The sequence below is a fragment of the Chelon labrosus genome (genome assembly GCF_963514085.1).
Source record: "Chelon labrosus genome assembly, chromosome: 5".
Classification (NCBI taxonomy): domain Eukaryota; kingdom Metazoa; phylum Chordata; class Actinopteri; order Mugiliformes; family Mugilidae; genus Chelon; species Chelon labrosus.
In genome coordinates, this window is record NC_140341.1 from 26,551,371 (window position 1) to 26,577,978 (window position 26,608).

Genomic DNA, 26,608 nt, shown 5'->3' on the forward strand with positions numbered 1-26,608 from the left:
CCCCACACACTCCTACCTCCACTAGTCTCTGGTGTGTGTATTGTTTGTACTCATTTCTTTAGCTCATGTGATTGGGCAGTTCTGACTGGTTTTTCTCTTTTTTCGCAGACTCAATATTTAATATCTAAAAAGCCATTTTTGGTGCAAACACCGCAACTGTCAGTCCAAGAGAAGGGCAGAATGTAAACAGAATTACTTCGGCAATAGGATGGTTGCATCATAGCTGTCTGAAGCTTTTTTTTTAAAATTATTATTATTATTTTATCAAGGGCACATCCACTGAAATCTTTCCTGTTGTTAGAACAGGTGCAGGGCATATCCTCGACACTCTGGAACTCCTCGGCTGTAATGCATAAATCCAGATTTAATGTGTTGGTTTTAGAAATAACAATTGACTTGGCTGATTCTGGTCAGCGAGGGATAACATTCGGCACATCTGATTCAATAAAATATTCGTCAGGGAGCACTCCCTCGGCTTCACTTCAAGGCCCTGCGTTGTTTGGAAGCTTAAAAAAATTTAGCATGTCTTGTTGTAGATAATCCCCAGTATAGGGGTAATATAATTATTATTTTTTTAAGTATTGTTTCCTCTTTGATGGCCTTTTCTTAAATGGCATCCCTAATTGTTTGCATCTTTCCGCTGGCGGGAAAGAAAAAAGTGTTTGGTATAATTATCGAACATAATTGGGATTAACTGTTTGCTGATATAATTTGGTGCTGAAGCTGCTGAGTGGGTGTCTTCGGCTGGAAAAGGTCAGGCACTTCATTAGCCGCGTTGCTCAGACCAGTAGAGCTGCGGCACGGATTTCCATCACACTTCTTGGACGATAGTTGGATCGAAAATGCAATATTTTTGCTTACACAAGGTTTAGGATTCCTACAGCTCTAAAAGATCCATATTAAAAGATTATATTTCCGTGCCGATAAAAAATGTATATCATTTGTTATCCCTTTAAAACCTATAAATAGTGCCATTCTTTTTGTGAAAGGTTCACTGTACAACCCTGTAGGGTGATTTAACACTTCATTACTTGTTCATATTTATGTAACTTCAGAATACGACAATAAATTAGGTTTAGCCTGTGTGACGTGTTAAATCCTAAAATGACAGATTTAAGTGGATGAACATAAACTTGAAAAAAACGCCCACAGAGGAACCCACCATTCACTGAGTCATGGTCTGAATAACGTGCTTCCTTGTGAATGAGCGACTCCGCTGGCAAGGTGACGGCTGGCTGTTTTTTAGGCATGTGTGAATCACGGCTCAAGCCAAGATAGTAATGCTGGCTCAAGTCAAGCAGTCGCTGACTCAGTTACCCCCACTGACAGGCAGCCAGCAGAAGTCCATTAAAGGGCCCCTTGAATGGGCACAGCTCAACAGAGGGAACATGTGGAGTTTGAGGTGGAAAGCAGGAACAGTCGCCGTGTCTGTGTGGCAGCGAGCGGGGCCGCACGCAGTCACATGAAATTTCTAGCTTCGCTCTGATTTGTTGGGTTTGTTGTTTGTGTGTGATGTCCTTCTTTTCAAGGCATGTGATGAGTGAAAGCCAGTGTGTGTGATATGAATTTCTGTATCTTTTGAAGGGGAAACAGATAAAGGCCCTTTTCTTTCATACAAAAGAATATACTTTTCAAAACTTAATTCAGAATTGAAACAAGGAAGTTGTTGTGGTGTAGTCTTCTGACAGACCAGAACGATGGTTCTACAGTGTATTCTCCCTTCAGGAGTTTGTGTTACATTAATCCTGGCATCAATAAGAACAAGGTCAGAGTAAACAAATCTGCCATCTCTGGAAATGTAATGATGGGGTACAGAGGTGTGATGCTTTCTACTTAGGCATTTCAGTCTGAGTTATTACAAAATTGCACTTACCTAACGCAGTAGCGTTAATGATTTTGCTTCCTTCATTTTCACATTCCTCTCACATTTGAGTTATTTTGTTACTCGAAGTAATTCCAGTCTAGATTGACATTTTAATGAACAAGTGATGAAGTGGGTAAAAAGAAAGGACTGAATAAGGTGCACTCTCAGTCGGTATTCAAATGTTTCAGTGACCTCTTGAGGGAAACAAGTAAATAAAAAATGTTTTGACAGAAATTTGACCGTGTAAAAATCCGACATTTTCTCAGCAGTGGCATGAATAATAGGGGAAATGAAGCGAGAACCACCTTTGTGCTTCTGCACGGATACCATGAAAGATCTGAGAGGTTGTGATCTGACACATGTTGTGTGGATGTCATAACAAGTAAAAATTCAAATCATAAAAATGACATATTAAGGGAAAATGCAACACAATTAGTGAACCTTTCCATGAACCTTGTATATAAAAACCAAGACTCACTCTAAAGCTAATTTAAGGCATGGAATGATGTATATGAGAGTTATAGATTTGGTAAACATATACTCATTTACACATTTATAAATACTCTGCTGTTGATTTGAAAGTTATTTTATTTTGTTTCCTTCATAGATTTTTGGATTCTTTTTCTGCATGTAACCCATCCATTCATTCACATAGCAGTGTGTACACTCGAAGCAGTTCGGGGGTTGAGTTCTTGCTCAAGGCAGCTCAGCCGTGGGCAAAGGGGATGCAAACCTAGACTAGCTCTCAGAATAAATGAACTTGTGCAGTGGTTGTTGTGTATGAGCCACTGTTGTACAGTCATACGGTATAGTTAGGTATTACATGTATAATATGCAGAATTATTGAGCCCCATTCCCTGTTAACCCCTTCAGCATTTTATTTTTGCAATATTGAGAAACATTCCCACAACTATGCGGCCAAAATGAACAACCTTGGGCTCTACACTTGAGAGACACTTTGGAATATTGCAATACTCATGTCTGTGAAGGTTCTCGGTCGTGCAGGTCATGGCAAACCTGGATTGAAATACTCACTGAAATAGTCTAAAACTGGTGTTATTAAACCTTTTCACTCAGCAATCTTAAAAAATTAGCACTGGGTTCAATTTTAATAACGGATGCAGCCTGATCATGTCACGTTTTAGCAGGAAATGGGAGAAGGACCCAGTCACAGGACACGAACATGGAGGCAAGTCAGAATGAAAGTTCATTTTAATGTGGTTTACTGTGATGAACAAAAAGCACTGCAGTCAAGTCAGGTTAGTCCACGCAGAGTTCAACAAGTTTTAATCCAATTTAAAGTAGTCCAACAAAAGCAATCCAGAAAATCAAAAAACAAAAAGAAGTCAAAACACAGAGGACCGGAAAACACAAGAAACAGCAAGGGAACACAGGCAAGGAATCATGAGGAAAATGACATCCGGGCAAGAACGCAGGCAGAAGGAACTTTTCAAAGAAACAGGAGAAACTGTCAAAGTAAAACAATAAGAATGTGTAACACTCAGGGATGGAAAGGGTTAAAGCATAATTCCAGTTTATTTCAGCCTGTTTTATTTCCCATTAATATTGCAGTTTTGCTGCTTTCCCTCCCCACCTGGTAGCTTGGAAGTGAACTTCTCAGTCAATATCGGCACCATTACTGTGTTGGTAGACGCATCTTTGTCTGCCCTTCTGCAGTAGTCAACTATCCACTCGCACCTGTAATAGCAATGTTAAATTTCAAATTTATTGTTCAAACAAGGTTTCACTTTAAGCTTTTGTGCCAGTGTCCTTGGTAACTTAGTTCCACTAAGACGCCCCTGGCTGTGTGGGAGCTTTCTTATATAACAAAATGTTGCACACAAGCCTTTCATGCGGAAAAGTACGGTAGGCAGCTACTTCTGAAGTGTTTCCTCTCTACTCTCTTCAGCACTTAGTCATTTAGCCGATACTCTCCACTAAGCTAAGTTAGAACGAGTGCAGCGGTGCGAGCATGTTAAAATGCCATGAACACCAGCGATATGAGCAACTAATAGTAAAGAATCCAGGCTGCGCAGCTATTTTACTATAGTGACCGCAACCAATCCCTATTTCTCGCTCCTTTTCTGCTTCTCTCTCTGTCTCTCCCTGCCCTCTTCTCTATTTCCAGCTTCCGAAATCCCATTAGCAGCAACAGTACACAGTGTAATGGATATATGTCAGCTTGCCTGTGCCAATACTTGTTTCCCTCGCTGAGGTGTGAGATATTGTGAAACAGACAACTCTGAGGGAAAATGGTGAAAGAAAACCTAGACATAGCATTTACAGAGTAATGTTGTTTTGGAGAAAATAACCTCAGCGCCTCACCCATTTAATGGTTTTTGTAACTTTTAATCATGTCACAAGATCTTCATCAGAGTTTACACTGGTGTCATGTTCGTAAATATTCAGCAGACACAGAGGAACACGAGCATTAATTTGGTTCTTCTGTATGTCTCAGCTCTGGTTTTGGCCTCCAGCAAGTTCAAAGCGAAACATCGGGATCTATAGCCGCTAAATGCCACGTAGTCAGCAGAGCGTTTATAACAGAGCTTTATGACTGAAAGCAGCCATCTGCCGGTCCTGGAAGTGATACTGGCGAGCCCGGGGAGGTCAAGCTGATCGGAGCAGTATTGTTGTAATGTTCTGTTTCTGAATTTGAATAAATATCTGGGTTTCCATGCAGCTACTTAGAGGTTGCCAACGATTTTAAAAATGTTTTGAACTGGATTCAAAATGGGTTTACGAGGAGTGCAAGTCTGTTAGCTATCCTCGTTCCCTAATAAATTATAATCCGGAGGTACTTGTGGCTGATCCATCTCTTCTTGTGTGTATTGTGCGCGACAGACGCCCGGGATCATTCCTCAGCCACCTCACAGTTTCTGATGCTCTCATTAAACCTCTTAGATGCTGCCGAGGCCAAGAGGCCAGACGTTAGAGTCTGCTGTCATTCCAAACAGTAAACAGGAGGCCTGCTGAGGTGCCAGATTCACACTAAGAGATGACACTGAAGCATATAGTAGAACATCATTTGAGACCATTGTCTTTTATTTTTTTGTCCCAAAGGAATATCTTTATTTAGCGCCGGCATAGAAAAATGTGGACATTATTCACAACGTTATATCAAACAGATTTAGTATTCTGACATCTTACAAACTGAGGTGTGTTTACCTATTATTGAATATTTTAGTTCTCTCCCGTCTTTATTATCTTCATCTAGCCACCTACCTTATCTGGTAGTTCCAATTTAGAAGTCGATAAAAGGAAGAGCTCTCAGCAGTACAAAGCCAGTGAAAGCTGATTAGCACAAGATGGTACCACTTCCCTATCACATCGGGTGCTAGCCCAGCTCAGTGAGGAGCGGTTAAGCATTAGCTTAGCGAAGCGAAACAAACCCAGCAGTCTATTTTCCCCAAAGGAGAGAGTTAAGCTAAGGCAAGCGCTAACATGGCATTTTCCAACTCGCTTCATAGAGTGAACCACATAACTTTCAGGAAGTCATTAAATGGGAAGGTGAGAGGGGGGTTTAACTGAGAGACTGTTAAAATGTTGATGGCATGTTTAATCACCGTTTTGTGTGACTGCATTGCCTGAGCACTGACAGATGACAGGAGCCATATGTTATAACGCCGGTGATTGAAGAAGCTCTCTCTGGGTTTCACAGTAGATCATTAGAATCAGTAAGAATGCAGTCACTAGGATGTGACACATAGCCCAGGAGCAGTCATCAAAACAGCACCCATAGCCCGTGCTAAAAAAAACAAAGAACGTGTCATTTCTAATTATTTAAAAAGTCTCTCAGCATTAAAAGTAATTACATTGAGTAAAGATAATCACATTCATTATTGATCACTGGATATCTTTCAGCTTGTTGTCCTCCATGGAGGTCAGAGTTACAGAGCAGCAAAGTAATTTTAGGCCGGATCAGATCAATCTCTCTCTGGAATGTTAATATGAGATGATTCTGCAATATCTCTGAATAATGTCCACATTTCTTACATTACGTTTCAAAACCAATATTCTTTTTAATTCCTGCTCTTTACTAGAATTAGACCGAGTAAGATGAAAATCTATTTCCTCCCTCATTTCCTTGCTATGAGTGACAGTGGGCTGAGTGAACATTTCTTTTTATATCAAAGTTGGGATATCTTTTTTTTTTTTTCTCGTCTGAGCTCTGTCAATTGGACGGTGAATATATAACTTCCTGTAATATGTCTAACTTAATCCATGATGAATATTTACTACAGAGAACTGAGTACTGAGGAAATGTAACTAAATGAATGGTCATTGTGGGTACGGTGTGTTTAGTGTTAGACACTAAAACATATTAGCTGTTAAGAAAACTGTAAGCTTGTCAATGGACACTTGACAGCCTCCGTGCCCATCTGTCAGTCAGCCTCCTCACCCTCACTCTCCACGCTACTGTTCCATTTAGAAAGCTGTTTGGCCAGTACCGTAGTAAAAGCTCACTCTGAGTCCTGGCATTCGCCAAGCCCTGTGGTCACGAGATTAAAAACCCTGCATTTCCCGCTGAGTTGAAAATGTTTCCCTCAAGTTCAGCTTTGCCGCAGCCTAATTTCAAATGTGCAACAACTTGGTAACTTGCTCTAGATCTACCAACATTTGGTCTTCTTGAATGGGGGGGGGGGGGGGTTCTATAGAAAAAAAGATGTGCACCCTTTGCCTCAAACACTAGAATCGCCCATTTCAACAGAAAAAAGTTGTTGTGGGAATTTTCTTTCATCCTCTATCAGTCTCTGACATCGGCTTACTGAAATTGTTGTCCGCTCTTCCATGCAATGTTCCTTCAGTTGCAAGACGTCTGAGGGGTTTCTTGCAGCCCGTTCCGTATCCTACCACAGCATTTCAATTCAAATCTTGGGCTTTGACTCGACCACTCCATAACCCTCCATTTCTTCTTTTAGAGCCATTCCTTGGAGGATTAGCTAGTGCGCTTACGATCATTATCTTGTTGAAAGGTTCATTTCCAGTTCAACTTCAGCTTTTGGACAGATGGCCTCAAATTATCTTCAAGTACTCTTTGATATGATGCAGAACTCATAATTGAATCAATGACTGCAAGTTGCCTGGTCCCTGAGGCAGATTCATAGCCATCCACAATTTCCTTTTTTTATTGAAGGCCTTTGAGAGCTCTTAGGGTCATAGTATGATGACACCACACACTTCAATAGCAATGAGAACACCAGAGCCAATATGTCAGAGGTTTAAATAAGACAGGTTCTTTTTTTTTTTTTTACTCTCTAGGGAGGTTCTGATTTAGATTTTATGCATTTGAAGGTGTGATAAATGTAGGGTATTCCATATTCGTGACCAGACAGTTTGTTTTTATTTTTTCAAACAGGATCTAGAGATTGCTTGTTCAAAGATGATAAAAAAAAAAAAAAAAACAGTCAACACGAGTTGTCTTTGCGGATGTGCTGTAATACATTTGAGTGATTTGAAGCTCTCCAAAGAATGGAGCGGTACTGCCAGCCTACTGATCTGCATCACAGGCTGTGTTTATCGCAGGAAAATCAATCACAAGTGTTCACAGTGAAGATGTATCATTTGAACCAGGATCCGCGCACAGTTGGTTACACACAAAACTGCCTACCACGCAGCTATCATATTTCCTGCTTCCCCCTAGCTTCCAGACGTTATTCACAGCAGAAGGTGGAACAGTGTCATGTAGGTAGGGGTATGTGATAGTGTGTGTACAGTTCGAGTATAATCTAGTGTAGACTCAGCAGCTCAGTAAGGTTAATAACAGTCACTCTCAAAGGTTCTTCTTTTCTTCCTACTTCTATCCTCTTCTAATCAATTGCTTTTAAACTTAAAAAAAAGCAGTCATCTATTGATGTAGTCTTTTCTACTCTCTGCTCTCTTATTCACCCTCCAGTACCTCTCACAAAATAAAATTGCGTGGTATCCCTTCTTTCTGACCCTTCATTTGGCAGGGAAGAAAGAAAAATGCAGGCTTGTGCCTATCTCCCTTGCCATTTTGGGCAATTTCCTAATGCCAGTCTTTCTCTCCTCAAACATTTGGCATCTTGCACAGATACTAAAGGTTTTTATTGATCTCCCATGAACCCTCTCTGACTTCAAGCCTGATCCTTCAAGCTAAGACGTTTCATGAAACACTGCACATTCGGTGTCCCACATGATCCAGGGTCACTGACATTGTGCAGATTTAAAAGGGAGAAAGGCTTAGGTGGGGAGTTTTTGCAGAGGGCGTTCCCTGAGGTTTTCCAACATTAAAGGAGTCCTGTGGAGTTTTCTTGTAAACAAATAACATTCGGTGTTACTGAATTCGGTATGCCCTTGACATCTAACAAAGGTTTTGTACTGTATATACACTGGTGTTCAAACACCTCAGACTGCTAGTGAAGACACTGCTCCTGTCGTGCTTGTGTTTCAAATTAGGCATGGTTTTTCATTCTAAAGACCACATCTGATTGTCAGATCTCAGAATAATACACATGAATTTCAGAATATTTTATTTGTCTCCACCCATGCCCTTTACTTTAATGACAGTTGCACTTGAACTGCTTGGATTCCGTGAGTTTCTTCAGACTTGATGACCCCTGTTGTTCCAGCATTATCTGGCAATTCTTTAGAGCTTCTGATGTGTGGAGGAAAGTCCCTGACAGTCAACATTTACCCTGACTCTTCACAGGTTTGAGATGTTTTTGGGTTCATTATCCTGCTGTTACATGCAGTGATTGGTCCTCTGAGACTCTACCAGGCAGCCTTTCCTCTGACAGGACCTTTACTGTTATGAGGCTTGTGGTCTTTATTTAGCAAATTATGAGTCTGCGATGAAGTTTCTTGTTTATCTCTTAGCAAACAAAGCTTTATGTGTTGATCTTCTGATAGTGTGGTGGCTTTTGGTATTTCTGATAAAGCTAATCCAAGTAAAGAGAAGCCAGCTCTTTGCTTGGAAACACAATCTGATATCTGAAACTTGGGCTATGTTCTGCTATGTCCTGCTGGAAACTTGAACCGCATCATTATATAACAGATAATCAGTGGCTGCGTGTCAGTCAAATCCACCTGAGTGGCATCTGGACACGGCTTCGGTGGTTTCCACTGTTGGAAATTCGACCTTTTTTATAACTAGTTAACATGGCCATTGTCAATAATTTGCTTGAATTTAATTGCTGGCATTTCTTCTTCATTATACATGCTGTAACGTCTTTTTTTAAATTCAGTGTTTCTCAGTATTCCAACCTTCTAATTATTTCCAAATTCACATGGAAATATGACAGATCTTTGATGGGTTGTCAGACTTTTGGACCCCACTATATTTCCTCCCTGATGAAACACATGCAGAGTCTGTATTTTTAATTTTACATTTTGTTTAATAAATGCATCCATGTACCACTACACTGTGTGTAGTGTACATCTATAAGTTTTCAATTAATCTGACCTGGAACCCAGACGAGGGATGACCTTGCACAATAGGTCCCTACAACAAGGGTTTCTATCGTAACGATATTTATCTTCCATTCATAAGGTTGCGGTTCCTCCAAAAAATGTTCTTACGATGGCTTTCCCCCTAAAACCAGTCCTTTGTTTCAGATAGTCACTTTAAAATATTTATGGGAAAATCTTTATCCCCTCACTGTAAATATTGTCTGTCCTCACAGGAACAAATGACTAACCACAATTCCCATTCTTCAGTCTAGTTAGCTACACTGTAAAACTGCTTTGAGTTGATGATGCTACAGTAGTCCCAAGACCCAGACACCATCTCCTGACTCTTGTAGTTATCATGCTTTGGACTTGTTTTATTGTATACAAATCGAACAACTATGAGGAAAATGCATGCAGTGTATTTATTGCTGTTCAGAGTCAAGTCAAAGTCAGCTTTATTGTCAAATCTGACATGTTCAACAGATTCACAGGATTGAAATTTCTTTCCTCAAAGGCCTACGGTGCAGGTCAGAGTCCTGAGTTAGTGTGTGCAGGGAGCAGAACGGGGAGAGGGGGCTCAGTCTCCTCCCTGATGGGAGCAGACTGAGGAAGTTGTGTGACGGGTGGGTGGGATCACCTGCAATGCAGACCCCATTGATGTACATCAGTCTTCTCAGGTTATGGGGGGAAGGTAGATAGGTAGATTCTGCCACTACCTACCCCCACACCAATTCAAACCAAATCACAGTAATTGTATATTACAATATCAAGTCAAACTCAATAAATCCATTGTGTATTTTCCAATATTTTAATTGAATCGTAACTGGTTCCTTTTCCCCCTGGCACATCTGACCATCTGCTGCTCTGCCCTCAAAGAATCCACATGGTGCAGGCATGTTTTTATACCATGAAAAATGGATTTTATCGATCCAAACCTTATGTCTTGAAAGTATCTGCATCAGCTCGCCGGTCAGACTCTGTGTTCCGGGGCTATGATGGCCTCACTGCTCTACTGCTTCTCACATGGGTATTCATATGGAGCTGGGCAATTATCCCCCATATAGTCCTCTGAGGGCCTGCACACGCATGGTCTCTGGCTCTGTTCATTTTAGCGGATCACTTTACGCCGCAGCTCAAGTTACATGGAGAAGTGCTCATGAATATCTGTTCCACAGCTGTATTGTAGAACAGTTCAGTGAACCCGGTGTGTTTGAGGGGGCTTTGCACAGATTCAGTGGGAAGGCCATGGAGAAAGATTTGCAGACACGCAAATACATTTGCAACTGAAAGTATTGTGCCTTCTTATAATCCGACCACTGAAAAACCCACAGTTGGAGGTGTTATCGTCAATATTCTGCTGCTGAATGGTGAAGATGCATGATGCTCAAAGCCTCAGTGCGTCCTCCCTCTCGCTATCACCCTCCTCTCCTTTTTTTTTTTTTTTATATCCTGCATTTTTTTCCTTATAAATCTGACTCTCAGTGTCACTTTCCGCACCATCTTTAGCAAAATCTCATCTCAAACATGCCCACGAGCTTACGAAGTGTGTGTCTCCCTTGTGCACGCACACTGTACGAAGCAGATATTTAAATAGGCCCTGACACGCACTTATATATGCAGACTCGCCAATGTCTGTGGCTGTGCGATCCCCTGGTTAATAATTGTGTTTGTTCTTCTTTGCAGATGCCGGCTCAGGATCAGGAGACGATGGTAAGATTACTCACCTCTTCCTCCTGCACCTCCGCTGTACCAACTCCACACATATGCATGGCTTTTTAATATGTCTGTCTGCACTCGCTGTCTTCCACCACTGGAAGTGTTTTGCTGTAATAAACCGACGCGGTGAACTCTAAACCCACGTGAGTTCAGTTGACTAAGAAAGCATTGCGGAAATATGCGGTTGCTGAGCAAAGGAACATGTTTTACTTCAGTGAACTTTTTGGTTCTTGATATCATGGAATCATAAAAAAGATCATCATATGCTACACTGAATAATTTACACGGATTAGTTCTACTACTTTCATTTTGCAAAAGGAGTCACTAGTGTATGCAGCTGCCTCTAGTTTTACACTGTGTTTTAGCATCTGTGTTTTAGCATCTTTCAGCTCATTGTTTTGGTTTGCTGCTTCAGTTGAGGCTCAGCACTCCCGTGAATATGTGTAAATAGGAAGGTGGTCACCATAGCAACATTTTAATAATGACATATAATGTTTGTATTAACTGTCTGATTACAGTCGTGCTGAGTGCCTCGCCTTTACACATACAAGAAACAGACAGTGTTGGTCTTTATGATTTTCATAAATGGTAGCTGTCAAACAGTAAAGGAGCTTTAATATCATGATCACTTTTTGTTCCTCAAGCTCAGTTAGCTTTGCATGGCAATGCAGAACAGAGAAGAAAATCCAGCATCTTTTATTGCATCGCAAGGCCAAGTGATCTTTGCTCACAGCTGCTGTTGTGAATTAACACTGAGGCAGCAACATCACAAAAACAAAATAAAGGCTTTTCAGCCTCAAATTATTTCCAAGGCTAAATAATTTAAATGTTGTCTTAAAACATAGGACCCAGAAAGCAAGAAATTGTTGAAACACATAAAGATATGCTTTAGAAATTATACAAGCATTGTGTTACACAATTTATAGTGATGCTTTTCACTAAAATAACCCTAACCCATATTAACACAGTCTCTTCAGAATTCAAAGTTTAAAAGGATTCGTTTGACTAAAAAGAAACTGAAAATTCCCATGAACAACACGTGCACCACATCTGAAAAGATTCTAGTTTGTTTCAAAGACAGCGCCGCGTGTCAGTGGGACCTTGTTCTCTTCAACTTTGTCATTTAGGATCGAACAAGAGTCACAGAATCTCCTTCTCATGCTGCTAAATGAAGGGAGGGGCAACGCTGGCTGTGTGGACAAGACTGCAATTGATAAACTGTTGGGCTAAAAGAAGACGGGAGCTGGGAGGGAGTGATGCGTGTGTGAGGGTTGATTGTATTGAGATGGAGGAGCTTATGGCTGTGAGTGACTTTTTATGAATAACTTTTGTGTGAGTAACTAATCATGTAAAACCTCCAGTGGATTAATAATGTGTCTCTCAGCTAAGCCTCTAATTTGTTGCCTAATTGACTAACAAGCCTCAGTACTAACATCAGCGTGGATAGTACACAGACAGTAGTCAAGCTCATCTGTCAGCGCATGTTTGTACGCATGCATATATTTACACTAGCCCAATCCTCTCGTGTGTTTACCCATGCAGTTCCTTCATTAACTCACATTCATGGGGCTTCACCAAGCATATATGAGCAAGAGAGATTGAAGGAGAGATTAGTCCCGCCAAAAAAAAAAAAAAAAAGATGGCAGACCGACGGATGAACGAACGGAAATGAAACTGATGCTAGGTCAGCCACGGAGCGAGAGAGAAAGAGAGAGAAAGACGGAGCGAAAGACAGGGTGGGGGGGTTGGACAAAGAAATCGCCTGAGGAGAGTCACAAAGTAGATAACATAACAGAGGAAACAAGGCGAGTGATACAGAGATGGAGGGAGAGAAGGAGGGCAGACAGCGGAAAGAAGCGTGCAGAAATGGGAGCGAAAAGAAGTGCACAATTTTGTCTACTGAACATGTGCATTAATAAGAGGGCGCAAACTAGCGTTGTGTGTTCACACACGGATTCTAAAAACATGAGCATCATCATGCTTTGTTTGTAATTCCATGTGTGCTGGGTCTAACCCTCTGCTTTGTTGTATTATAGACAAGGATCACTCTTCCTGGGGCTGTTTTTCAGCATTTTACTGCAGAATAGCAGCATAAATTCTCTGCAACTGTAGAGCATCCCCAGGTTGCTGTCTTCCATTAATGCTCTCTGTGGCTCACAAGGTCAAGTAAGAGAGCATTTTATGCACCGACATCACACCAAAGAGAAATACTGTTCTCATCCGATTCAGAAATTACAGACTTTTGATTTAACAACATGTCGAGCCTAACGTCGTGAAATAGTTGACTGATGTTAACGTCTGTTTTTTTTAAAAATCATTTTCTTTTGCAAATCAAATCTGATTCGCAGTCGGACAGGGTAGTGTTCAAGTTAAGCACATCATATACCGCATATAAAACGCGAGCAAAGCAATGATTTTTTTCTGTATTTCCATACGTTCTACATGGGTAATGAACTGGTGAGGCCGACTTCTTTTCCCTCATTCATGAAGTGCATATTGACAGAATCTATTTCACAGCATTCCTCCTGTGTATTGAGTCAGCCAGCTACCGGGAGAGTTTGCAAGCAGCTCATGAAGTTAATGTTTCAGTACAGAATTAGTAAACGACAAGAATCCATTATTCCAAAAATGCATGTTGCATTAAAAGAAAAAAAAAGCCAAACCAGATTACATACATTAGTATGTTTACTCTCTATAAGCAGAAATCTGAGGAAGAGAGATATTTCCCGTGTATTTCCTGTTCATGTAAAACCACACTACAGAACATGCTTTACATAAAATGATTATAAAAGGCATGTATCATCAAGGAGAAAAAGTCAGAGGAAGCAGAAATGGACAGTGGTGCATGAAGGATAGAAAAGGTGAAACATTTAGAGTCACTGTGCAAATTAAAATAGACACTTTACCCTCATCCTCATACGGAGCTCATGACCCATCACTTTGCAGGTGACAGCTGTGTGCTAGTGTACGTCCCGGGCTTTGGTTGCTTAGGTAACCCTCTTTAAATAGACAGATAGTTTATTATCATTGCATATAATAACACAACAAAACTGCATTTGCAGCACCACTCCAATTAGCAGCATGAAATAATTTAAAAACCCATACACACATCAGACTCTTCCCATCACAAATGTTTCAGAGTGCGTATAGCGTGTAGACGGAGCTAGGTCTTGTTGCTATCACCACTCTATATGTGAGATGCGAATATTGTCAGTGATGCTGCTGCTCCATCTGCATTCACCTGTGCTCCAAGCCTGCAGTCAGCGTGGTGAATTTGGATGTAGGAACCAAAGCCGTGGAAGAGTTTCCCTGCAGTAAACATTTGGGGAACTCCAAGTGTTTGAGTCGTATGTCAATATACTATATTAGTTCCTGTCGTTGGTTGTTTCTTCGATTGCGTTGCCCCAAAGTTGAGATGACTTGGTAGCGTCCTAATTTGTGCTGCAGTAGGTTTTATCACCATCATTACAACTGTTCATCTTTTCTTGTGAGTACGCCCCTTTATCCTTTAAATATGCACATGAAAGCTCTTCGCTTTCCTTCTGAGACAGCTGGGTTTAAAGTAGAAGCATGAGACTTGTCCTTATTCTCGAAGTGTCAGATAAATCTGACAAATCGATCATTCAAGAGGAAAAGAGACAATTAAGAAAAAAAAATAGCTCAGGGGCAAAGAGGGTATTTGTGCAGTAGAGGGTGGGGAGTTAAAAAGACGAGGGCAAGGACAAAGAGGAGGAGAAACACAAACACATCCTATAAAGATAGAATCATAGCAGAGGTCAAAATAGATGGAGAGATACAGTAGAGAAGAGAGGGAAGGGAAAGAGGACGGGATCTGGCAGAGGTGGAAGAAGCTGCCGGTGTTTTATGAGCAGGGGAGAAGGTTAAAGCAAGTGGTTGTAAAAGGCAGGTTGGACTTCTATTGAGGAAGGCAGCAGAGGAGAACCTTCCTGGTGGAAATCAAATATATTTTAATGGCCACTGATAAATCTACACACATAAAACCTCAACCTGGAAGTTTCCTTGGCTGTACATGTGTGAATGTGTGTGTGTGTGTGTGTGTGTGTGTGTGTGTGTGTGTGTGTGTGTGTGCGCACCGAGTGCAGGCTAGCAGCAAATGCATTGGGTGCATTCATGCTTGAGAGAGCATGTTCTCTTGTGTGTTTTCAGTTTTATTTTTATTTTTTTTTTTTTTTTATCTGATAAGTGAGAACACAAGTCAACTGTGCAGGGAGAAGCCCTTTGGACATGAGTCTAGTCACATGGCCCCTTTAGTCCGAGTCAGACGTTTGTCCAAATCAAATTGTGCAGTGGAGAAATTGAATTGCGCTCACATGATCGTGGAAGGACAAAGGACGGCCAAAAGCCAGAAGATTTCCACACGTCTCAACAATTCCTGTCCATGTGTATTTTTTAAAGGAGACGGAGCATTTGGCCATGCTAGAAGCTCTTTGAAGCAATAGTAGTCATTTGTTAGAAAGCCAAAGTCTGGGAGAGATAAAAGCCGAGAGAGGGATTTTTTTAGTCTGCGATATCACATCGATATAAAAAAAAATAAAAATGAGTTGCAGTAAAATAAAAAATAAAATAAAAATTCCACATCTGTCAGCTCACCATTTCCTTCCGGACTCAAATATCTCAGCAAATTTTGGATGGATTGCATGAAGTCTTGTGCAGGCAGCAGCTAGTCATAAAATACACGTCAGAACCATGGACAGCTTCCACTGGGAAGGAAGACAGAGAGGCTATTGCTGCCTCATGACCACAGACTTCTGTGGGATGATTGTTAGTGGAGGATCTATTCTAAAATATTCTTCGGCATAAGGAGCAGGAAGACTGTCATTCTCACTGTCAGGAGGGTGCATCCAGTAAGAGAATAGGGAGATGGTTCTCTTTTTAGAAAGGTTACGATAGCAACAACAACTACAGGTGTCACGATGCTAGAGAGTGCCAGTGAAAATTTGTGACGGTCAATAACAAATTAAATACGAAATATACTTAAATTGAACTGTAATGACAGTAACCATACTAACATTGCCAGCATAGTGGTAACATTATGTTTATGACATGTTGTTTCTCTAACACAAAACAGTACAACTTCTGTGTACAGGTTTAAATGAGAGTTTGACGCAAGTTGTTTACTCGTATGCATTAATTTGAACTTGGGCTTTCTTATAGCGAAATTAAATTTACTGTAGAGGGCCAAGGTACAATTTAGGTAATCACTCAGGCAGATTCAGATTCAGCTTATAGTGAGTGTGAATAATGCAACAAATTTGATCCTACAACCCAACAAATGTGGTGCTGGAAGAAAAGCTGTGACCAAATTAGGTAGTTTAAAAATAATAACATGAATAAAATAAAAATATACATTCCTTGAGACTGGTGGGTCAAAAGACTGATCATCCATTTCCCTCTGTAATGTGTCTGTGAAGCATCTCAGTCATCCAGGTAAATATCATTAACAGACCCTAGTCATGTGAATGTCAGGTGAGAAAACACCCATCAATGTTACTATTTAAAGCCCTACTCCCCAGCAGTCTTTTACAAATGTAGAAGCTACGTGAATGTGTGATGAAACGTCAAGGAATCCCATAAGCTCAGTTGCCCTTGTTTCAGCTTGTTTTTTGGATTCCTTCCATAATCCATGGCTCAAAGACAGTCCATTTAGTCAGTCCCTACATACATCTAAAACATCTTCATAGAGAGAATCCAGACTGTAGAAAGATGAGTTTGCCAACACATAACTTTAATAATTGACTCTCTTTTTAAAAGACCCAATGTACTTAAAGTACCAAATGTGCTTTCTCTGTGGCTTTTTCAATTCAATATTAAATATCTGCATTTTAAAGCATCTTCTAGTAGAGCTATGTTAGTCCCAACACAACCAGCTGGAACACTGGTTAGGAGAGTTCAATGGAACTCTGCCTCTAGTGCTAAAGTCAAAGACTTAAACTCTGTCATGCTCCATGAGCTACCGGCATTGAAGTGACCTAATTTAACTGCCGTTTGGAGGGTAACTCTTATCTAAATGAAGTGCTTTGTCAAGGTCAAAACAGTGTCCCGTAACTTATCAGAGCCATTTCTCCGTTTGAATGGTAAAAAATGACTCCATTATGAATCCTGAGCAGCAGGAGGGGAGCATCAGCACTGTCTACAGTCTAATTACCAGTATTTATGGGGCATTCTTCTGAGCGTCTCTCTCAGTCTTTCCTCCAATGTGATTTCCTTTGTGTGTCTCTAATTATTCCCCGAGCTTTGTTTAGGCTGAGACTCTTTAAACACTCGTCCTTCACCGCTATCAAGAATATTAATTAATTATGTGCCATGAATCTATAGGTAGATAGCAAAATTAGATTTATATGTGTCTATGCGTATGGACATGCGCCACGCCCTGTCTCCACTCTGAGTTTTTCTGAGTGGTGACTAATGAAAGGATAAACACAGTGCACTTGGTTTAATTGAAATGCAATAGCCTGATTGGGGTAATTAATCTAATGATCAGACCCCCAACACTATAGATCTGCAAGCACTTCATTAATTTGAATTAAGGCCAAGGCTCCTCTATAGTGCAATTATGAATTCAATATCAATTGATCTCCCTTAGTCGATATGCAACAATGCACAAAATTGTTTATGTGAGCTAGCATGCCATACTGTTATTCTTTCCAAATATTGTGGAGAAACATACCCAATTGAAATGTATGCAAGGATTCTTAAAGTAGCAGCAGCACAGACCAGTAATGGGGTTAATCACGTTCTACTATTTTGTCCAGTCTATCATGTTGAAGCACACGACCAATGCCAGTAGAATAGAATAGAATAGAATAGAATAATAGTATAGAATGGAATGGTGATTTGTGGAGGTAAAGTAGCTGGCTGACCTGCAGTTCCCCTGGTGATTGTTCAGTCCATTCCTGCTCCAGCAGCCTCCACAGTGAAGAGCGACTGCCCGCCCCAGTCACACTGCTATTGCTATGGTAACCAAGTTAGAGGTTTAGGGAAGTGAGTAATCTAATCTTCCCACTTTATGGCCAGTGATAAGGCTCGCCACCGCCAGCCCACCGAGCGTGTGCAATGCTCGTGTGTGTGCTATTCAGTTATTCTATGCTGCACATCTCACACACACAGACCCACAGAACCTATCTAGCCAATATGTTCCACCCTAATAGGCAGGTGAAAGCCGAAGGGCAGATAGTCTTCCAACATTGTAGGAAAGTCAGAACCTTACTGAAGATGAAATTCCGCACAGATCCTTAACATTTGTCGCTGGGGTTTTGTAAATCTGGACTGTAAAGTCTGACTTGTGTCAACATTTTCAAGTCTACCAAGTAATCATTGAAGTGATAACATTTTATTGTAATGAAGACCTGAATATTAACTGACCATCCTCCGACCGATTGATCACACATTATGTGCTGACTGATCCCTGGTTAGCATTCATGGTGGCTTTTGTTTCCAATAAAGTCAGGTGTCACACATGCTATGTTGAAAGAAAAATAGCCAACATAAAAGTCTACAGTGAAAATTTGCTGCTCAGTATATTGTACACAACACATTCCACATTCTGTGATTAAAGTCCAGTGCCAGTGCCACCGCAGGGGTCGGTGTGTCCCCTATGTAGCAAATCAGAAAGTAAGGCACTGAAGGTTAAAATTATAGATAGGTGTATACTTTACCGCCTTTCTGCAGCACACTGGTTTGATTCCCAGAGCTTTCATCTTAACAAACCTCAAAAAGCACAGTCTTGAAGACTAGTTTAAATAAATCCTGGTTCCGTCACTATCTGTTGTTAAATGAGGTAACACAATGACTGACTGAGCCTATGGCCAACAAATGGCAACATTCTTGAGGAGGAAAAAAAAATGTAGTTGCGACTTTAATCTCACTGAACACATATCTTAATATGTCTGGATAATGATAAATAGCCAATGGCTTCAGTGACGGCTGCAGATGCAAACTGAACTTTTGCAGCTTCATGTTAAAATCATTTAACGGGAAAAACACTGGTTGACTTTTATTATGATGTACAGTATAGTACTTATAGCTATGCATCTAACTGTGACTACAAAACAAGGCAAACGTCCTTGTTGACACCCATGAGGTCAATAGTGATGTATTCATACTGTATGTATGTCAAGATAGGTAGTGGGGTTTTTGCCTGGAATGCAGTCATTGTTTCTTGCAAAAATTACATATCAATCTTCAGCAGCCTTGCTATGCTAAACTTTGTTTTACTAGATAATAGTTTCTTGGCAAGATGCGGCCATCGGATTCCTACTACGAGTCCCACTGTTGTCCAGTTTTAATATCAAAGAAGCTGTCTGGCAAATGATATTTATATTGTTCCTTGGAACATATTTACTGTACAAACTTATAGGGTGTTAAAAATGAAAGAAAAAAAACTTCGTCTTTATTTTCTTAGTCTTTGATTCCATACTAAATACTTAAAAAAAAAAAGTCTAGCTAAAGCACAACATTGTATTGTATTTTTGACACTGATATAATTAACATTTAAGTTACAGGTCAGTTTACTGTACACAAGAGTGGTTAGCACTGTTACACAAGAGAGTTCTGGGTTGGAGTCAGCTCTGCGATTGACTGGTGGCCTGTCTTAATGGACAGCTGGACAGCACAGAACCCTCTCATGACCTCAATAAAAATGGGATCAGCTGAAAATTCGGTGCAAAGGTGTGTGTTCATGCAGTTTATTGGTCTAGAACAGTTGAGGATGGGGAAACCCTCAAACACTGGATAAACTGCAAACACAGCAAGACAATCTCAAAATGACATAAAGCATAAAATTGCTAATTTAACGCTATTCTGTACTTACATGATTTAGGATTGTGTTTTTGGTTCTCTTTCATGTTTGATGATTTACAGTGTATAAATATGCTGAATAATCTGTTATTTGCTGTGGACACAGTTGCTAAAAATGGACCATGCAATTTCAAAATAAAACTGGTATCGTCAACAATAGACGTAGTTTGTGCAAAAGATTCCTTAGCCTTAAATGATGTATTTAAAACAGCAGCCTATCACACTCTTTATTCAGGGTAACGCATTGCATGCACAAACAGGCTCATTTCTCATTGAGTACAGTACATGAAAGGAAGAGTTCACTGTAATGCAGTTCAAGATAGCGCCTACATTAAAACACATCTACAGTATCTCCAGGTCTCACAGAGCATACGCTCAGGCAGAGCACATAAGAAAGGCCGGCCGATAAGCCTTTATTTTGGCATGGGGATAACAACGTAATCTAGACCTAGAGGGATAGGATCTGCAAATGAGATAGAGGCAAAGTCGTTATATCCCTTCATCCACACACGCTCGCTCTCTCACCCCCTGGCTCTCCTTTTCCATCTCTCACCTCTGCTGGTTTGCTTTTCCTTCGTTCGTCTCTCCATGGAAACGTATCCAATCATACCACTCTGAAATTATTATTGAAATTTCCTTTGCCAGTGTGATTGTGATTGTGCGTGCGTTCGTTCATGTGCACAGCGGGGGGCTCTGAACGAGATGAATTGGATTGGGTCGGCAGTGAGATCCAGACAGTATCTGATGTGAGGAGTGAATGTAAACGCCGAGTGGCAGCCGCCGTGTGTCAGAGCCATCAGCGGAGGTGGGAGAAAAGTGGGACGGAGGCTGATGAGAATAGCAGGGTCACCTTTGGGCCAGCCCTCCCTCTCTCTCACCGGCATCAGGGATTTTATTGTCATATATTTTTTGTCACTGAAAATAATGGAACGGAGCTCTGACGGAGAGCGGCGCGGGAGGGGAGAAGGATTGTGCCAAGTTGAGTCCCGTGGAAAAGGGGAGGGATAGGCAGATATCGGGTTAGAGAAATGGGAGGATTGGAGGTTTTTTCTGTAATGGTAGGATTTGACTGGGATTAAGAGAGGGAACAGGGGAATCAGGCGGCCACTTTTAGGAAAGAATGTGAGCAGTGTCGTGTGTGTGCGAGGCGGCGTGGATTTAGAATGGCTGCTGTTGTGAACCGCCTCTTCCAGCTTGTGTGTAAGTCAACAGTCAGCAGTTGTGAACATTCATGTCTGACTGGAGAAAAATAGATTGTAAAAGTGCACATATAGCAGCCGTATCTCATAACATCAAAACACAGTGGATGATAAAACCACATGACAGTTTGTATCGCCAACTTCCACAGAAACCTGGCATACTATACATCAGCTCAGTGATATTCTGTTATATTGTGCCATAACCATCTGCTGTACACACAGACATACAGTGTAACTGTCATGGCTGTAAAGACTGAGAAACATAGTATGTCCGAGATAAGTGAAGGCTCATAATCCTTCATGCAGCAGCAGTGGAGACATCCACACACCCTTTTGGCCCTTCCCTGGGGATTTTAGGTCAAGCCTTCTTATGTAAGCCCGATAAAAACCTTTGTAATCATATAGTAACACTTTTCTGCTCTCCTCTGTGTCTGGATTGAAAGAATACTGTTTTTTTTTGTTTTTTTTTAGCACCGTTACCACTATAATGGCATTAACTTCAAAGCTCTACAGTCACTATGGTGATATGATTGTAAGATTTATTATTCCTTTCCTTTTCTAGATAGTGGCCAGAGCAGCTCAATAGGCATCCCTTTTTTGAGTTCCCCAAGAACATTTTCCACAAGTTACAGTTTGGTCAAGTCCCAGATTTCTGTAATCACGCCAGCTGTCATTTCCTTTGTCACCAGCAAGCGAGCACAGCTCATTAGAGACTGCGTGTGCTTGGATGATGCCAGCGAAGCAATTTGAGCTCACGGAGCTAAGCTGGCCTCGATTTCAGGTCAAGAAAGAAAAAAAGAAAGAAAGAAATGTAACAATATTGGTTTCTTTTATGGGCCATTCTATCAGGGACTAGAAGATTGTCTTATTTGCTTGGAGATAATTGCAGCAGTTCTCAGCTAAGCAGTAAACCAGAGCAGGTAATTTTATAAAAGGAGTTGCTCATATGTTCACAGCTAAGGTGTAATATCTGCTTTGCAGCTACAGCGCCACATACAAGTATTTCCGCCCCTCAGAATTTTCTACATATCTGCATAAAAATTTGTCAAAACATTAGCAGATTGTCACATAAGTCCTGACAGTAGACAGAGAGAACCCAGTCAAACAAAGGAAACAGAAATATTATTCTTTTGTATTTGTGGTATCTTGTACCATGGTGTACATGACAGAGTGGGAAGGACAAAGCCACTGCTCTCAAAAAAGAACATTTCTGCTCCTCTGCAGTTTGATCAACATCATGTGGACAAGCCAGAAGACTATTGGGAAAATGTTTTGTGGACTGATGAGACGAAAATAGAATTATTTGATTTAAATAAGAGGTGTCATGTCTAAAGATGAAATAACACTGCATCCCAGCATCTGAACCTCATCCTGTCAGTGAAACATGGGGGTGGGATTGTCCTTGTTTGGGCCTGTTTTGCTGCATCTGGGCCAGAACAGGCTTGCCAGTGATTGATGGACCAAAGAATTTTGAATTATACCAGCAAAAAATGTCAGGACATCTGTCCGTGAGCTGAAAATGAAGAGAAGCTGGGTCATGCAGCAAGATGATAACACCAAGAACACAAATTGTTCTACAAAAGAATAGATAAAGAAGAACAAAATTAACATTTTGTAATGGCCAAGTCAAAGTCCTGACCTTAATCCACTGGAAATGTTGTGGAAAGACCTGAAGCAAGCAATTCATGTGAGGAAACCAACCAACATCTCTACCAATGAATGGGCTAAATTCCCTCCCTGTAAAGACTGAAGTTACTGGAGACGTTTAGTTGATGTTATTACTGCACATAGGGTCAATCCAGGGTTCGCTCACTTTTTCACTTGACATATATGTACAAATCTTTCATTTTCTTGGATAAACAACTAAAAAAGCATATTATTTCTAATTCATTTGTTGAGTTTGAGTTTTCTTTTGTCTACTCTCAGGACTTATGTGAAAATCTGGTGAACATTTGAGTCATTTTTGAGTAGAAATGTCAAAAATTCTCAGGATTGTGGTTAAAATTTTTGGATATAAAGTGTTGCCATTCAAAAATCAAGTAAATATTCAGTTAATCCAGCACACTTCAACATTTCCTTTGCCTCCCCATCTGTTATATTTACCTCTTAATCATAAAACCGAAGCAGCCACTTCTGATTCTTCCAATTGACAGTGCAAATGAGCTTTCCACTCACTCCCTGGAGGCCTTCGACAGCGTTGTACTCCATATGTAAACATCTAAGGGCTGTTTATTTGTGGGCTTCGGTACTCGTCTCATGGGTGCTGGGTGAATCCCTTGTGGCAATGAAAAAGGGGGATGGGGGAGGGACTTGGTGCGTGCTGAAGGCTCTGTGTTTGAGAGCAGAACTTATATATGTTGTGCTTTGGCAAAGCCCAGCGTGACTGGCGGTTTGTTTACATCAGAGAAACAGCTGATTGTGAGGGTTGTAATGGTGGATTGGCAGAAGGACAGTAGCCTTGTTTATTCTCTCACTGAAATTACATCTGCAGAAGCAGTGAGAAAGTGCTTGTGCTGCATGATGAAGTGAGGGCTAACAAAGAAAAGATGTTATTCACAAATACTTCAGTGCATTGTAAGAAAAGGCTCACTTACACGAGTTACATGCCATCTGAAAAAACATTTTTTGGAAGGAAAATCAGTCTAGCTTTTTTATGCTTTTCCAAAACACATTTCAGAAACCTCCAGAGGGTGCGTGTTCAGCTGTAATTTGCATATACGTACAGTTTGGCGGTGAGCATTTGATCAAGTCCTAAAAGACATCTATTTAGATTTCTCTCTTTGGAGCATCCGGTATCTCTGCTCTGTTGCATCTCTTCCCGCAGGATGTGTATAATGTACACTCAAAATGCGCTCTTCATTTGAAGAGGAGGCCTTCGGGCTTTAGTGTTCTTCAGCATTCAGTGTGTTGCATAGCTCAACACTCCAGTTCTGTCAGGACGTTGTCTTTTTAACACGTCTTTGACAACCTGGTAATAAATGAACTTTTCAGTCTAAATGTATAATGGTAAATTTTTAAAGAGAAAGGGAGAAGCTGGTTGCCAATCTTTATTATCTATTCTGTCTATGTATTTATGTAAACATCGATGTTTATTGCACTTCAGTGGATCCACTGAGGAACATCATTTAGTTTCTTGTGTAAATACTACAAGAATTGACAGTAAAGTAAAACTTAAATCATGTATTAAAGTAGTTTTTTCCTTTTCATTTAAATAAATGTCTGTGAATTCACTGTCACCTAATGACTCCTGGACAAGGTGCCAATTTATGTTATGACCCAGCTTGCTAGTGGTTAATGAACCAGATGGCAACTTATTCTTAAAATGGTTGATTCATTGTTTAATATGAGCAGATTTAACAAACAGAAAAAATATTCAAGAAGAATAAATATAGCACAAATGAAACAAGATCTTCACAGAAGTGTCTGCTCTCTAAGCTAAAGTAAAATCCAAGTTCCCTGTCTAAGCTCCTAAAAATGACCCAAACATAAAAGAGGAGAAGGTAGCACCCCAAAACTAGTGTATCTAGATGTTAAATCACAACGTGAATGCTACAAAGTGAAACGATTTAAAAAATGACGGGTGTATTGAAAAAAAACAAATGAACAACTGCAACCTTGCCCTGGCACAGCAAATGTGGCACAGGCACAGAATAATACTAGCTTTTACAAATGTGCACAAAGGCTCTAATCAAAACACTACTAAAAACCAGATTCTCAAAGACAAAGGTACACCAAAGTGAGCTATTCACAACACAGCTGTCTCAAATGGCAAACGAACAGGGCTTTCAAGCAGGTGTCCTGATGATGGTGGCGGTCCGACTGGTGGCTGTTGACACAAATGAGTAAAGGTTGGCAGCGGATCAGGGGGAAAAGCAGCAACTCAGTAGAGTAAAGCAATCCGGAACAGGAAGTTGCCCAGGTCCATTGCCGTAAACGGTAGTGATGGGCAAATGAAGCTTTTGTGAAACAATGAACCACTTGAGCCAGTTGTTTCGGTTCATTATTCGAAGCTTCAGTAATATTAGTGACCTCTCCTGGCAAAGTGCAAGGCTGCAGTCAAATTAGGCAGGCCAGTTGGTGGACAGGAGGCTTTTAATTACACACACACACCTCAGTGAGCATTTGATGTCACTTGATTTGTTTTTATGCCAAAGCAAGTTTTGAAGCAGCGGTTTCTATGAAATTGTAGGTCATTGTTTGAAGCATGTGTCGAAGCTTCAGTGTCGCACTGCCGTCATTAATAGACAGACAGGTTAGACACACACAGAGGCAGAAATACTGGGCTGTAACAGTGGTACAGTGGTGACCGAGCAGGTAGTATGACCCTCTGGTGAAATTATATGAGCGTCTTTGCATTAACCGCATTTGGAACTTGGTGTCTGTGGAGATATTCCCACACAAAATCACAAGCTGTGCACAGGTTACATTCACAAGCTAACATTAAACTGACTGACAAAGATATACTGGATACAATGTCTGGATCTTTGAGAAGTGAGGTTGAGAAACAAACTTGCAACGGCTGATTTGTTTACTTTTGAACTAATAGCCATTTTGCAGGACAAGCTTCACAGCTTAAGCTGCATACTGTAGGTGACACATTAGCATTGACTTCCTCATCTTTTTTCCTTCAGGGTTTCAGAAAGTAGGAGAAGGGAACACAGAGAGAGGAAGTGTTGAGTAGTCTTTCTGTAAAGCCACAATTAATACATTCTCATCTCCCCTGGAACTACTTCCATCAGCTTCTTCTACTGTGATTAACCCGTGTTGCAATAAAACGCATAAAAGCAAGCTCCACGAGAAGTTCATAAAACCTGGCACTTAAGCCGGCACGTTGTTCCTTTCATTGTGCTTTGCTGATGGACGACTCAGTCAGTCAATAAGCAATATAGTATTCTACGAAATGCAGTCAAGAATTAAACTGAACTCGTACAACATATCACTTTTTAAAGCCGAATAACAAACCTGTACCTGAAGGAACAGTTACAGAAACTATTGAATAGGAAATAGAATATTTAACTCCATGTGTCTCAAGGTAAAACATTCACTAGGAACTTGAAACAATTACGTCTTTGTCTGAATGTGGTGTGCAACCTCTGTTGTACTGTGTTGATATTTTCTGTCACAAGGTAACATAGAAATACCATCAATTCTGCTGCTGTTTTTCTTCTGCATGTGGTGTAGGTGAGCACTGTGAAAGGCGCTGAAAGTGTTTTTCTCTGCTAGTGGATCTGATCAGCTCCTCATGCTGGTCTGTTGTGTGTCCCAGTTGTGAGTAACGCACTGGTTCAAGGAGAATAGACAGACTGGCATCTAGTGTCAGATTGATTATAAATCTGAGCTTGGTGACTAAGTTATATATATATTTATATATATATATATATATATATATATATATATATATATATATATATATATATATATAGAGAGAGAGAGAGAGAGAGAGTTTAAAATGGGAACAACTGTCTGTCTGAGGGCTTCATCATTTGGTCACTGAGTTCATTTCACAATGTCTCACAAAGAAGCACGTCCCAAAATGAATGGTAATGTTGTCCGCAATGTGCTGTGCATATGAATAAGACATAGTTTGCTATAGTTTGCA

At 40.6% G+C, this 26,608-nt stretch overlaps 1 protein-coding gene across 1 annotated transcript in view; it reads left to right on the forward strand.

Annotated features, from left to right (window-relative positions):
* tmeff2a (transmembrane protein with EGF-like and two follistatin-like domains 2a) overlaps positions 1-26,608 on the forward strand; it is a gene marked incomplete at its 5' end in the record, with an annotated part of 112,462 nt that overhangs the window by 46,167 nt on the left and 39,687 nt on the right. The window contains one exon of the mRNA XM_084545054.1: positions 10,961-10,987. Coding sequence (XP_084401180.1) covers positions 10,961-10,987 — 27 coding nt within the window. The remainder of the gene's footprint in view (positions 1-10,960; positions 10,988-26,608) is intronic.